The following is a 16,141-nucleotide window of genomic DNA, read 5'->3' as shown; positions in this document are numbered from 1 at the left end:
GGATGTTTCCATTGGTTTCATTTTGTTTTCAAGTGAATCTATAACCCGAAAATTGCACATCAGTGTTAGACAATTTGCTGTTTGCATTTGACTTTGTTTGGGGTTCTTATTCTTCCGTTAGAATCTGTCAGTGACATGTGTACTGGAAATTTACTTTGAACATAATAGGAATGGGTCATTGTCCTTTGATCAGGCTCCTTTTCTTTCATATTATCCTTGCGACTTACTTCATGTGGGTTCCAGATCCCTCTTCTTGGCTGGAACAAACTACCATGCCAAACTACAGGGTTATTAACCTCAAACCTTTTGTGTGTGTACCCATACAATCTAAAAAGACCTTTAAAATCAATTAGGAAGTAAGCATTATTATATTTGGGAGAAAGATTTGACTATGTGGTAATGAGTTGACAGTATTATGTGATGTAAGACATTTCAGAAAATGCTTAAGCCCTAAAACAATTTGAAATCAGATACATTCCTGTATGTTTAAGAGCAAAAATAGAGGAACATTTAGCAGCTGAAATATTATTGAATAGGTTTTATCATAGTAATACTTATTTCATATTTAATAATTTAATTAAATTATAGCCATATAGTTGCTTTTAAAATACTTACGGTGGTTGCTGTCATTTTCTCCTCTACTGATGTGATGTATTCTTCCTTTTCTTTAGGTATCCCAAAGGCATTCACGTTGAGACTTTAGAAACTGAAAAGGTAACCTCAAAAGTTATTCAGGGCTAATAAACACATGCAATGGTACATTGATATGTCAAAAGTTGGAATTCTCTTCTTGGCCCTGCTATTTATGAGTTGGGTGACCTTTAGCAAGTCATTTAACTGTTTTAAGCCTCATTTTCCTCATTTGTACATGAGCATGGTAATAATGCTGATTTGTAATTTTTAAAAAATATATTTTATTTATTTTTTACAGAGAGGAAGGGAGAGAGATAGAGAGTTAGAAACATTGATGAGAGAGAAACATTGATCAGCCGCCTCCTGCACATCTCCCACTGGGGAGTGCCCGCAACCCAGGTACATGCCCTTGACCAGAATCGAACCTGGAACCTTTCAGTCCGCAGGCCGAAAGGCTCTATCCACTGAGCCAAACCGGTTTTGGCTGTAATGCTTTTTATGCTGATCCAGTGGGAGTGAGCAGGCTTTGTAAATTTGAAAGCATGCAAATGTACTTAGTACATGTTCTAATTAAAGCATTCCTGTTATGTGGACAAGCAAAATGAAAGTTTAGAATTTAGGTCATAATTGTATGCATAGTTATTGTCATGTATCCCCAAGGTGTACTGACAGAACTGTGATGGGTAATGGTGGGTAGATGTTGGGTTCCCTTTGCCAAATTTTAGGATTTTAGAATTTAGTTGTTGCTCTGAAGTTGGATGTCAAATTATATAAAAGACGAGAGGCCTGGTGCGTGAATTCGTGCATGGTGGGGTTCCTTGGCCTGGTAGGCAATCAGGGCTGATCGGAACCATCTCGTCCAGTCCTGATTGGGGCCGGCCAGCTCGGGGGAGGGACTGTGGGAGGTGGGCTGGGCACGGGAGGTTGGCTGTGGGAGTGCACTGACCACCAGGGGGCAGCTCCTGCATTGAGCGTCTCCTCCCTGGTGGTCATTGTGCGTCATAGAACAGGTCATTCGGTTGTCCTTTCGTGATGGTCGCTTAGGCTATTATATATATAGATAAAGTGAATTAAGAAACAATCTTGCTAGAAGATAAATCTCAGACTTAGACATAGGAGGTTTTATGATGTGTTTAATAGATAAAAAATGCAATATATGAGGAAGAAGGTATCTGACAAATTATTAGAAAAACCAGGATTTTTTTATGTTCATAAAATGATGTAGAAACTTTATTTTAAAACTGTTTAGAAATTCATGTTTAGATGCAATGTACTTTCTTAGTGTTTATCTTGAAAAGTGTCTTATTCTCACAGTCTGTTGATAATTTTTAAAAAAATATATTTTTATTGATTTCAGAGAGGAAGGGAGAGGGAGAGAGAGATAGAAACATCAATGATGACAGGAAATCATTGATTGGCTGCCTCCTGCACACCCCGTACTGGGGATTGAGCCCACCACCTGGCATGTGCCCTTGACCAGAATTGACCCTGGGACCCTTCAGTATGCAGGCCGATGCTCTATCCACTGAGCCAAGCCAGCTAGGGCTGTTGATATTTTTCTTTTTAAAAAAATATATTTTATTGATTTTGTTACAGAGAGGAAGGGAGAGGGACGGAGAGTTAGAAACATCGATGAGAGAGAAACATCGATCAGCTGACTCCTGCACACCCCCCTACTGGGGATGTGTCCGCAACCAAGGTACATGCCCTTGACCGGAATCGAACCTGGGACCTTTCAGTCTACAGGCCAATGCTCTATCCACTGAGTCAAACTGGTTAGGGCGGGCTGTTGGTACTTTTAACTGACTTCTGTTGGGTTGGATTAATAAACGATGGGAAATTTTCATAGAAACACAGAAGAAGGATTTTGGTTTGTAATGCATTAACTCAACTTTTTGTGGCATTTAAAAATCCTTTCAGTGTTTTTAGCCCATGAAAGACATGAAGTGATAAAAAGGATAACTTCTCATGGTAGCAGAATTCGGAATTTTTTGGGTCAAGTTGCTTCCAGAAAATTGTATGTTGGCTTTATGTCTTTTAGAAAGAGCGATACATAGTTGTCAGCAAAGTAGATGAAGAAGAACGCAAAAGAAGAGAGCAGCAGAAACATGCTAAAGAACAGGTAATTGAGTTACATTCATTTCCTTTGGGTGAGAAATGACACCCAAAGGAAATAACTTTCTCTATATTTATAGACATATGTTGGATTCAATTTAATGATTAATTGCATTGGTAAGAAAATCTAGAATAGAACAAGGGAACTTAAGTATTTAGACATAGCCAACAAAGTGAGTCTGACATGGTTGACCAATCTTCCCTTATATGAAGCAGTCTTGAAAAAAGTGTTTTTTAAAAAAAATATATTTTATGATTTTTTACAGAGAGGAAGGGAGAGAGATAGAGAGTTCGAAACATCGATGAGAGAGAAACATTGATCAGTTGCCTCCTGCACATCTCCCACTGGGGATGTGCCCGCAACCCAGGTACATGCCCTTGACTGGAATCGAACCTGGGACCTTTCAGTCCGCAAGCCGACGCTCTATCCACTGAGCCAAACCGGTTTCGGCAAAAAAGTGTTTTTGATTATCATTCGGATTATGTGCCATTGGTCTTCATTGCCTGTTAACTAATACCACTATGTCTGATTTCAAGCAAGTTTGTAGTTTTACTACAACAAAGTTTAGAATATATGATTTGACGGATTAGGATGTTATGGTCATATTTGTGTTGTTGGAACATCATCTTAATTGCTATCTGGAGAATGGATTTGAGAAAGACTAGAGGCAGGGCGGCCTGTTAAGCTGTGGAGTAATAGCTAAGAGATACCAGTGATCTGGAATAGGATAGTTAGTAGCAGTTTAGATGAAATCTGGAGATATTTAGAAGGTAAAATCAGTGGAATTTGTGATTGGATGTGGGTGGTGAAAGAGGAAGAGAGAAGGAAGATGCTGATGCTCAAGTTTGACATTTGAGCAACTGGGTAGACTGATGCCAGTTCACTTACGTGGAGTTGGCCTGACAGATGTTGGTGGGGGGACTACAGGTGGAGTAGGGTTTTTGCGTATGGGTGCATGTCAAACTGACAGATATGTAAGGTAGGGCCACATCTGACTGATTCAACCAGTAAAGACACAACAAGCCATTTTTAGATTAAGATGTTTTATTACTTACATAGAGAAGGAAGATCAGCCAAAGGTGCCAGCTGCATGTGGTCCTTGTTCCCACACACAAAAAGACAACACTGAAAAAAAAGGGGGCCAGATAGCTGCACATTGAATTGTGGATACCTCATTATTAAGGAGCCAATTCTCGATTGCAGCCAAGTGCTTTTATATTCTGCAGCTCTCTTCTGACAAGGGTAGGGTGGTGGTGGTGGTGGTGGTGGTGGGGGCGGGGGGACAGAAAGTCCCAGGCCTCATCAGAATCTGGGAGGCAGTGAGAAACTATCTCAGCCTCCCGGGCGGAGAGGGAGGTGGGTGGGAGATGGCATATTAGCAGCTCTTTGCAAGCTTCTGCCTCCCATCCTTTCTTCCTGGGATGTTTCACCAAGATGCAGATTACTTGTAGCTCAAGCCTTTGCCTGTGTGGCCTATTTGGATATGTATAGGGTCACCAGGGTCTTTGGGACATCCAAGGGTAGGTGTCCTGTAGGCAGACTTGTCATTCTGGAGCATAGGACAGAGGTGAGGGCTAGACTTGATTGTTGTTTGCAGAGAGACTGGGACTGGATTAGAGCACCTACAGCGTGTAGGAGGAATGAGAAGAGGACTTAGTGTAGGATTCTGAAGACCACCAGCATTTAAATGATAGAAGTAGAAAAATGCACCAGGAGATTATTGTGACACAGCAGCCAAGGGAAGGGAGTGTTTGAAGAATGGGATTCAACAGTGTCTGATACTCTAGAGAAGGATAAGGATGTGGTCATTGGGTTTAGTCTTGGGAATTGTTTTTCTTTTTAAAATATTCTTTAAAAATGTTGTACTTTCATTGTGATAAAATAACACAAAATTTACCATCTTAACTATTTTTAATTGTACAGTTCCATAGTGTTATATACATTTAGATTGTTGTGTAACCATCAGCACATCCATCTCCAGAAGTCTTTTCATCCTGCAAAACTGAAATTCTGTACCCATTAAACAATAACTCCCCATTTCTCCCTCTTACCAGCTCCAGGTACTTTCTGTCTCTGAATTTGACTACTCTAGGTACCTCATATAAGTGGAATTATACAGTATTACTGTCTTATTTCACTTAGCATAAAGTCCTCAAGGTTCATCTATTTTATAGTGTATATCAGAATTCCTTTCTTTTTGAGGCTCAATAATATCCCATTTGTATACTACATTTTCTTTATCTATTCATCACATTTTCTTTATTTATTTGTCGATGAACACTTGGGTTGCTTCAACCTTTTTGTTCTTGTGAATAATGCTACTATGAACATAGGTGTACAAGTATTTCTGAGTTCTTGCTTTCTTTTATTAAAAAAATATTGAGTGATTTCACAGATGAAGGGAGAGGGATAGAGAGTTAGAAATAGCAATGATGAGAGATTTATTGGTCAGCTGCCTTCTTCATGCCGCACACTGGGGATTGAATCCCCACCTTGGCATGTGCCCCTGGCTAGGAATTGAACCCTTACCTACTGGTTCACAGGTCGATGCTCAACCACTGAACCACACCAGCTGGACGAGTCCTTTGGTGTATATACCCAGAAGTGGAATTTTTGGATCAAATGGAAATTCTATGTTTAATTTTTTGAGGAACTGCCATATTGTTTTCCATAGTGACTATACCACTTTACATTCCCACCAATAGGTCACAAGTGTTCCAATTTCTTCACCTCCTTACTAGTAAACTAGTTATCTTTGGGAGTCGTTTAAAGAGGTGAGCAATTTCATTGAGGGTAATGCCAGAGAGTAGAAGGCTGCAAGTACCTGGGAGTTAAACTGGAGCTAGCTAGTGGAGGAAAGTCTTTAAAGTAATTTATATGTAAAGAGATAAGAAGATGGGAGAGTAAGTAGTTGCAGGGAGCTTAGAGTTAAGGAAGGGGTTTTAAGATAGGAGAGAAATGGAACCTATTTAACCCCTAGAGTGTCAGGGAGCGCAATTGCGCTCTTCCTGTCTTTCGCCAAAAGTGCTGGGAGCACTATCAAAGCTTCGAAATGGCGTCTAGTTCTAAGTCTGCTTTTATTAGTGATGGTGATTTTGCTAAATATGTCAATGTAGTAAAGGTTTCCTTAAGTTTTTGAATATGTAACTTCATTTACTTGCGATTCATAATTTTTTTTCCTAAACTGCTGTAAAATCACTAAAAATGCCTTGGCAATTTTAGCATAGTTCCTAGGATATTGGTTGGCACTGAAAGGGTTAAACACTGTTGGAAAGGAAATAGGAAAGAAGAAACTGAGTGGGGATGAGTTTCAGAATGCTGTACTCTAAAAATTTTATAAAAATGCTTTTGACAAGGAACAAAATCAAGAAATGAGAGCCTGGCCAATGTGGCTCAATGGTTGAGCATCGACCCATGAACCTGGAGGTCACAGTTAGATTCCAGGTCAGGGCACATGCTGGGCTTGCCAGCTCGATCCCCAGTAGGGGGTGTGGAGGAAGCAGCCAATCAGTGATTTTTCTCTCATCATTGATGTTTCCCTCCCTCTGCCTTCCTCTCTCTGAAATCAATAAAAACATTTTTAAAAAAGGATTATGGGAATGCTGTTTTTATTTGTTGACTGCTGGGTGGATGTCCTAAAAATTTAATGCAGTATTGAATTTGGTCAGCAGGTGGCAGCTTTTAAAAGTTTGTGTTTTTAAGATGGCTTGCTAGACTTGGAAAATGCAACAAGTGGTGTGAAGTGATGGTAAGCCCTAGGCACTGTTATTTTAGTAACTAATGAATAATTTGCCACATGCTCATTCCACTTTCTAAAACAGAATATAAAATTTCAGTGCTTTTTTTTTGGCTAGGGTTTAACCCATGCAAATATAGGAATATAGTAAGTGAGTAGTTTTTTGTTTGTTTGTTTTAAATTAGGAAGAACTGAATGATGCTGTGGGATTTTCTAGAGTCATTCATGCCATTGCTAATTCGGTAAGTGAACTGGACTTTTTGTTTTTAACTAGATTCCAGCACATAACATTGAAGGTGAAATGCCTAGTTATCATTGCAAATTAATCATTTGGTTACATTTAGAGTGTTTACCTTCTTTGGAGGAAAAAGAACTTCATAAAGGTAGATTGTTGTTATGATATGCTTGATTTGACATAATTGCTGTCACCATTTTTTAATCCAAAGCATTTTTTCAGAAAACTTTTCTTATAAAATGCATAGGATTATACTATGAGGTCCTTATATGGCTACATGAAACCAATATTTATTACTAGAGGCCCGGTGCATGAAAATTTATGCACTGGAGGGGGAGCGTTCCTCCGCCTGGCCTGCCCCCTCTCACAGTCCAGGAGCCCTTAGGCAGGAGGTGACCCGGTGATCAGGGGAAGGTGATGCCCCCATCACACCTCTGCTGCTGCCACTGCTGGCAGCGCAAGCCTTGGCTGGCCCTGGTTACCTGAGTCTCGGGCTGGCCGTGGGTGGCTGGGTCTTTAAGAATGCTGTTTTCAGAATGCTGTACTATAAAAATTTTATAAAAATCCGAGACTTGCCTGTGCCTCGGGCCAGTCCTGGGCGGCTGGGCAGCCATCATCTGAGGTTTGCCTGTGCCTCGGCCGGCCCTGCTTGCCTGAGCCTCAGTCAGTGGGGGATGCAGGAGGACTCGAGGCCCCTGGTGGGGTTGGGGGGACTGGGTGCCACCATCTTGTGGCGGTGGGCGCTGCCATCTTGTGAGGGCATGATGGTCAATTACCATATTCCCTCTTTATTATAGGATTTTCAAAACCAATAAGAAGTAGGATAAAAAATTTAGGAACATAGAGTGAAACAATCAGGTGTTTGAAGGTGTTTTTTCCCTTAATTAGAAGAATCTAGAGCAGTGGTTCTCAACCTTCCTAATGATGCGACCCTTTAATACAGTTCCTCATGTTGTGGTGACCCCCAACCATAAAATTATTTTCGTTACTACTGCATAACTGTAATTTTGCTACTATTATGAATTGTAATGTAAATATCTGATATGCAGGATGTATTTTCATTCTTACAAATTGAACATAATTAAAGCATAGTGATTAATCACAAAAACAATACGTAATTATGTATGTGTTTTCCCATGGTCTTAGGCGACCCCTGTGAAAGGGTTGTTCAACCCCCAAAGGGGTCGCGACCCACAGGTGGAGAACCGCTGATCTAGAGGATGAAAAATAATTGTCTGTGTTGTTATTCTATAAAACTAATGGAATCTTATATCGGGTAGCCTAAATAATATTTGATATTTTAAAAATGTGTTTACCATTTGTGTAAATGTGCTAGAGCAGCGGTTCTCAACCTGTGGGTCGCGACCCCTTTGGGGGTGGAACGACCCTTTCACAGGGGTTGCCTAAGACCATTGGAAAACACATACATAACACGTATTGTTTTTGTGATTAATTACTATGCTTTAATTATGTTCAATTTGTAACAATGAAAATACATCCTGCTTATCAGATATTTACATTACGATTCATAACAGTAGCAAAATTATAGTTATGAAGTAGCAATGAAAATAATTTTATGGTTGGGGGTCACCACAACATGAGGAACTGTATTAAAGGGTTGCGGCATTAGGAAGGTTGAGAACCACTGTGCTAGAGAGTTCTGTGCTATATATGATAGACATTTTTTCTTGTCTTCTAAGTTGTTTTGGAAAAGAGGCATCCACATGTTGAATAGATAAACTGGATCATGCTGCTGGCAGTTTTATGAATTACATATCCAAGTCAGCCTGCTTGCTTGGATGCTAAATTTCATTTCTTTCCTTGAGTAGTTGGCCTTGGGAGAAGGACTCATTTCCCTGAAAAGGATTCGTCTTGTCCCTAAGATGTTGAGCTTTGCATCAGAAGCTTTAAGGCCGTAGAGACCCTCTCAGAGTTCCATGGCTGTCTCACCAGCAGGTATAGATTTGTCAAAACAGGAGTGCTTGAGAGGAGGCATACCCCTGTCTTTAACTTGGGGTAAATAGAAATTACAGAAGAGGGCTGGCTCCTAGGAGCTCCTTCTCTGAAGTAAGCAAGATAATCAGAATGGAAGAGTAAGTTGGATGAGCCTGGAGGGAAAGATGGGAGTCTCTTCAGAAGTGGCTAAGATCACAGGTGTCTATAAAAGCAGAGTTTCTGGTCACATTTGCTTACATTATACACACTTAGCCAGCAGACTTCAGATAAGTACAGTGGGGCCTTGACCTACGAGTGTCCTGACTAACGAGTTTTTTGAGGTACCAGCTGTCTCTCGGCCTATTTTTTGCATTGAGTCGATAGAGTAATTTGAGTTAACGAGCTTGGTCTCGGAGCAAATTAAACTCATAAGTCAAGGCCCCACTGTAGTTGGCTTGACTGAGGCTGACCCTAAAGAACAGGGATGTGGGACATCAGTAGGCTTTGAGTTCTCTTGTAGCCATCATTATAGTTTAGTTAGCTGGGACATGTGTTCACCTTGTACAAATTCAGATACTGTATCTTGCTGTGTTTCTGTGTTTCCTCTCTTGTCTTCCACAGAATAATACATAGTATGTTGCTGACCTTTGGCAGTTTATGTCACAAACCATTCTATGAAAAAAAAGCCCTATTTATTAGTGATGCAGAAGTTTAAAATTTAAAAGTTACATATCTTAAAAATTTTAACATTTTAAGTTAAGCTCTGTAAAGCTAGTGAACAGTAAATACTCTTAAATATTTATGTCACACCGAGTTCTTTTTCTGTCACCTTTGTAGTAAATCTATCTTTTCTATAGTTTTAAAAACTATATTTTACTGACTTTACACTTACAGCAAAGTTGCAAAAATAGGACAGAGTTTCCATGTGTTCCTCACCTAGCTACCCCTAATGTCAACATCTTATATAGCCATACAGTTATCAGAACCAGGAAAGTAACATTGGCACAATATTATGAATTAAACTGTAGACCTTATTTGAATTTCATCAGTTTTTCCACTAAGTATTTTTTCTGTTGATGATTTTATCTAGGATCCCACATTACATTTACTTGTTATTTCTCCTTAGTCTTCTGCAGTCTGTAAGCTTGATATTTTTAAACAGTATTGCTTGCATTTTGTCAAATGTTTCTCAGTTTGGGTTTATCTGATCTTTTGTATGATTGGACTGAGGATATACAGTTTATACAAGAATACCGCTGAAATGGTGGTTCAAAATGTTGACCTTAATCACTTGCTTAAGGTGGTGTCTGTTAGACTTGTACACTGTGAAGTTATTACTTTTCCCTTTGTGGTTAATAAATATCTCGGGGGACATATTTGAGCCTATGAAAATTTGTTTTTTTCTCAAACTTTTGCCCACTAATACAGCATCTATCAGTGGATCTTACCTGCGGCCATTATTACTCTGATATTGTATGGCGAGTTTGTATTTTCCTCTTTCTATATTTGTTCTTGGAATTCTTTTATAAGGAAGAGCTATCCCTTCTCCCCTGTTTATTTAATAATTTAAAAAATGTATGAGTATGGACTCAAGGAAATACATTTATCCTGCAGATTAAAGTATAGTATTTTTATTGTTTATACTAGGGGCCCAGTGCATGAAATTCGTGCACTGGTAGAGTCCGTAGTGGCTGCTGGCTGCCGGCTGGGTACTCCCTCCCTTCCCCCCGCTGGCCCTACCCTCTGGTCGAACTCCTGGACAAACTCTCTGTTAAGGGGACAATTTGCATACTATGCTTTTAGTATATAGGATTGTTTTTCAATTTGTACCACCTGTGACATCTAGTCACAATACCGTTTTTGTAGTTATTTTCTTCTCAGCCTCCTTCATTTATAATATAGTTAGGTATTCATTTATAATATAATTAGGTTTTATTAGTGTTAGTATTCCATATTGGATTTCCTCCCCATCTTTTCTATAGTTTCAATCAGTACTTGATATTTTAGCATTGAAATAGGTATTCAGAATGTGCAGAAACACTGAGCCTAAAGGACAGCTTGTCTGTTAGATTTGGGAAATTTTATATAGAATTATTTATTTCAAATAATTATGTTTAGCCCTATGAGTCAAGGAGTGTTACTCTGAAGGTCCACTGGGACATAGTAAAAAGCTACATTGTAGTGACCTGATGCTTTATGTTAAAAACTAGAGGCCCAGTGCACGAGTTTGTGCAAGGGGCTCGGCCATCACGGCCCCAGCTGCCTTACAGCCCCATGGCTCTGCCCACTGGTCATTCCTGAAGGTATTTCTGCCATCTGGTCTAATTAGCATATTAGCTCTTATATAGGATTATATAGGATGGTGTCACCCGGCTAGCTAACTCTAAGTAAGTGGTTCTCAACCTTCCTAATGCCGTGACCCTTTAATACAGTTCCTCATGTTGTGGTGACCCCCAACCATAAAATTATTTTTGTTGCTACTTCATAACTGTAATTTTGCTACTGTTATGAATCGTAATGTAAATATCTGATATGCAGGATATATGTAGGCGACCCCTATGAAAGGGTCGTTGGACCCCAAAGGGGTCGGGACCCACAGGTTGAGAACCGCTGCTCTAAGTTGCTATTCCATTTTGGTAGCTTAACTTTTATCAAAATGGAGTGAACTTATTGCATACATATTGTACTTCAGTTGGTTGAAAAACAGTGATTTTACTGAAAATGGTATTTAAGAACATGCCCATGAATTTTGACACAAATGATAAAGAAAATGAAAATTCATTTCGTTTATTATAATTAGAAAGTCATTTTTATCTTTTAGCATTGTTATGTATCTTTTAAAAATAAATGAGTTGTCTTAAAGAACACACTTCTAAAGTAGATATTTGGAGTTTGAGTGTTTTCAGATTTTACCTTTTTAACTTGAGCCCTTCAATCAAAATTTAGTACTCCCGATTCTTGTGGGTGGCCAGATTAATAAAAATTAGAGAAGAAGATCAATGAAATCAAAACCATTTGGAACTTTTATTTTGCATTCTATATTTAACAACCCAAAATTGAAAAAGAATGAAGCCAACCCTAATTTTCTTATTTGCACATATTTATGACTTTTTTAATGTGGCAAAATAAGTTTAGTAGAAAATCCTCATAGGTTGTCACTCTCCAGCCCCAATATAATTTTGTACCGGGAAGTCTTTTTCCTAACCTTGACTTTCTTTAGGGAAAACTTATTATTGGACACAATATGCTCTTGGATGTTATGCACACAGTTCATCAGTTCTGCTGTCCTCTGCCTGAGGTAAGTGACTTGTCAGTCTGTGTTGAAAATTCGTGGTTCTTTATTACTGAGAGAGTGTTCTCTACTTGAGTGTTGTTTTCTTGTATGCAGCATGTTCCTGGGGAGGGAGAGTCTCCCAGAGAGGGAGATCATGTGCTTAGGTGTACATTTTTAAAAAAATATGTTCTTATTGATTTCAGAGAGAGAGAGAAACATCAATGATGAGAGACAATCATTGATGAGAGAGGATCATTGATTGGCTGCCTCCTGCACGCCTCCCCTACTGGGGATCAAGCCAGCAACCTGGGAGTGTGCCCTGACCAGGAATCAAACTGTTAAGTTCCTGGTTCATAGGTGGATGCTCAACCACTGACCCACACTGGCTGGGCTTAGTGGTACATTTTTGAAGGGGTGTACATGTATGTACAGGCCATTTTAAAAAATATATATTTTATTGATTTTTTACAGAGAGGAAGGGAGAGGGATAGAGAGTTAGAAACATCGATGAGAGAGAAACATCTATCATCCCCACTGGGGATGTGCCCGCAACCAAGGTACATGCCCTTGACCGGAATCGAACCTGGGACCCTTGAGTCCGCAGGCTGACACTCTATCCACTGAACCAAACCAGTTAGGGTTGTACAGGCCATTTTAAGGGATCTTCAGTCATCTGCCATTGCCAGAGCAAGGCTAAACATTTGTTTTATCTTAATGTCAGTGGTTTGCTCAATTAATCCTGGGTAGGGATTTCTCAGCCACAGGTGTGGTTATCTAGTTTGCTACTGCTAACATTAGACATAGCAGGACCATTGAAGGTGAGTGGTGCATTAGGTCCAGTGAGCTGGATCAGCTCCTGCAAAGTTCTTGATTACTTCTTGCTAAACTGCTTCCCTTAGATTCTCTGTTGACCTTGTTTTTTTCTTTCACTTTTGGAGCCAAGTCATCTCAGTGCAGGAAAGCATGAGCTTCTTTGGCTCAGGAAAAGAGCTTCTCTTCTGTCTCTTCCCCTCTGTTTCCTAACTGCACATGGCCTCATCTCACTTGTCCTCCCATCTCCTGTATTTTCTCTCCATATTTTATGTCGTTTAGTGGTCTCACTCACTCTTATAACTTCAGCTGAGGACACTGACATTAGTCTCTCAGCTCCACTTAGCACTGGGAACACAGTTGATGCTAGACTCCACACGTCCCTACCTGCAGAGCCTTTAGACTAAATGGTATATAAAATTTACAAGTTTCGGAGGAGATATGTAACTTGCACTACCTTTCTTTCCTTCTTATTGTCTCAAAACCAGTTCCTTTTATTGACTCCTTTATTATAAATAATACCCAGTAACCAAGACTATTTTAAACATTGGTTTTGACTCTTTCTCTTCCTCCCGGACCTGGTCAGTTAAAAATCCTGACAGTTTTGTTTCCATGCTGTGTCTTGCATTTGGATTCTTTTCATTTCAATTGCAACTACCCTGTTTTTCATCTGGAGTTCAGCAAATTTCAGACAGGATTCTCCAACTCACTTTAACTTTCAGCCCATCCTTTAAATCATAGGTTGGTAGGTAAACTTTTCCTATAAAGGGCCAAGTGGTAAGATAAGTATTTGGGGCTTTCCAGGCTGCATAGCCTCTGTTATAACCCAACACTGCTATTGTAGTCTCAAAACTGCCGTAGAATACATAAAGAAATGGATGTGGCTTTGTCCTAAAACTTTACTTAAAAAATAGGTGGTGGGCCAGATTTGGCCTGCAGTCCATAGTTTGCCAACCTCTGCTTTCAGCTGCTACCAGATTAATCTATTATTCCTTCTGGATTGGAAGATACCTGCTTTGGAGTTTAGTCTAAACTTATACATCTGCAAAGCCTCAGTTACTTCCCATTTCTAAGGGGACATTGTCCCAGCAGCATCTTGCTGACTTTCCTTTAGAAAAGTCCACTGGAGCCCAGCTGTGGGCACAGTGGTTCTGTTGCTCCCCTTGTCCTGTTTTTGTGACGTTAAGATTGTCACTGCTTCTCATGACAACTGTATCAACCTCTGGGACTCAAAGACTTCATACTTGTGAGTCTCAAAACAAATGTGATGTGAATTTGCATTTTGTTAATATAAAGATCTAATATTTATCTCTTATTGGCCAAACAGACCAAAGTAGCAGCTTCTCTCACTTAAAAAAAATGTTTTTATTGATTTTTAGAGAGAGAGAGTAAGAGGGATGGAGAGGTAGAAACATTGATGAGAGAGGAACATCATCAATCAGCTGCTGCCTGCACGCCCCCTACTGGTGCTTGAGCTCACAACCCCAGCATACGCCCTGGTCGGGAATCGAACCAATGACCTTTTGGTTCCTGGGTTGATGCTCTACTGCTGAGCCACACCAGCTGGGCCCTAGTGACTTTTTGACCTTTAAAGCAATGAAGTTATCAGTGTATTTAATATTGTATTTATAGGTGTTTTGGATACCAAGCAGAGTTTGGCACATTGGAGGCATTGGATATTGATTGAACAAATGAGTGCCTTCCCACTGTGCCAGTTTTATAGTCTTCTGATAATGTATGTCTCTGTTCACATCACTGACCCTGCTTAAAATTCTGAACTAATCCCACATTCTTTGTTTCTCTATACAGTTGATTCTTTTTAGCTTGGCATATTAAGCTTTCTATTATTTGACCTAACCTTCTCACATAGTCTAGCCCAGCCGTGGGCAAACTACGGCCCGCGGGCCGGATCCAGCCCGTTTGAAAAGAAAAAAACTAAAAAAAAAAAAAAAAAAAAGACCCTACCCTTTTATGTAATGATGTTTACTTTGAATTTATATTAGTTCACACAAACACTCCATCCATGCTTTTGTTCCGGTGCTCCGGTCCAGTTTAAGAACCCATTGTGGCCCTCGAGTCAAAAAGTTTGCCCGCCCCTGGTCTAGCCGCTCGTTATTCTCCTTATTCCAAGCCAGAATGGCTCATTTGTTCCCTGAGAAGTGCTTTCTATGTTTGTGGTTTTGGAATATAATTTCCTCCAACTTGAATTTTCTCTAGCCTTTCTCAATGCTTTCTGTATTCAACTTTACCTATCTTACCATGGTCCAGCTTATGCCTCCTCCAGGAAGTTTTCCCTGCTTGCTGCCTTGCCCAACAGGTGATCTTTCCTTTTTCTGACCTCCCACAGAACTGTGTGCCTGTTATGGTGCAGGAATTTTGTCTTTACAGCTTAACCCCTGTCTCCTGTTAGGTGATTAGTGTCTTGGACAAGGAGTATAACCTTGTTATTGTCTTTGTTTAAATGCCTAGCATAACAGACAAAATAAATGCCTAGCATAGCATTTTGTAGGTAAGCTCTTACTAAATGTTACCTTGAATGAAACTATGTTTGAATCACATTTTAGTAGAAAGAGCCACATGATCTATTGCAAAATAGGCGGTGGATTAGGATAAGTGGTTTTATCCCTTGCATTATTACTAAGGTAACCTGAGTAAGTTACTTAACTTATGTTCTATCATTGTCAGAGGAGAAAGTGGTTTTCTTCCATCTATCTTTAGAAGCAGTGATATAAATGAGAAAACCTATGTAAAATGGTAGAACTTCTGGTACCAAAATATGCATTTAAAAGTACCTAAAGAATCCTTATTTTGGAGCTACCTTTTAAGGGAAAGTCTCTTCTTAATCTTCATGGTACTTCTATATGACCTTTTAGAAGGCGCTGGTTTAGAACTTTGCTATTGCTGGCCTTGGAAGTAGCCATAATTCTAAATTTTTCTTGCTTGTCAAGCTTTGTAATGGTATTGAGAGATTTTAAACAGTCCTCACTGCATTTTTGTTTGAGTTAGCATTGAAACCCCTTGTTCATGTATTGCACACTAATTTAATGATAGCCATTTGAAAGCTGGTAAATTTTACAAAGCAGCTACATACAATCTGTATTTACAGGTTTGAAGAGCTCATTGGGAATGGCTGAAGAGAAGTGTAGTTACAAAGGGTCAGGAGTATGACTGTCAGTATATCGAGGCAATTATGCATATAAATGACTTAATTTAAAATTAGAGCAGTCTCATTCAGCTTTAGACTTCCTGATCAAAATAAACTCAGGAAATGAATTGTCTAATGTAGGTACTTGCTATTGGTGCCATGTTAGCAATTTTCTGAGTAGCTAAAACAGGAATTGTGTGTATATTGGAAAGTTTGTGTTTTAATGGTAATTTTTATTTTATATATATTATATATAT

General features: G+C 39.5%; 1 protein-coding gene across 3 annotated transcripts in view; it reads left to right on the top strand.

The window, feature by feature from the left end:
* PARN (poly(A)-specific ribonuclease) overlaps positions 1-16,141 on the top strand; it is a 159,353-nt gene that overhangs the window by 18,163 nt on the left and 125,049 nt on the right. For all 3 annotated transcript variants that reach the window (XM_015561299.1, XM_006759673.2, XM_006759674.2), the window contains exons 10-13: positions 672-714; positions 2,675-2,755; positions 6,671-6,727; positions 11,876-11,953. In XM_015561299.1, the coding sequence (XP_015416785.1) occupies positions 672-714; positions 2,675-2,755; positions 6,671-6,727; positions 11,876-11,953 (259 nt within the window). The remainder of the gene's footprint in view (positions 1-671; positions 715-2,674; positions 2,756-6,670; positions 6,728-11,875; positions 11,954-16,141) is intronic.

This window comes from Myotis davidii, unplaced genomic scaffold (genome assembly GCF_000327345.1).
Source record: "Myotis davidii unplaced genomic scaffold, ASM32734v1 scaffold1115, whole genome shotgun sequence".
Classification (NCBI taxonomy): Eukaryota; Metazoa; Chordata; class Mammalia; order Chiroptera; family Vespertilionidae; genus Myotis; species Myotis davidii.
This window is presented reverse-complemented; position numbering and strand designations above follow the sequence as displayed.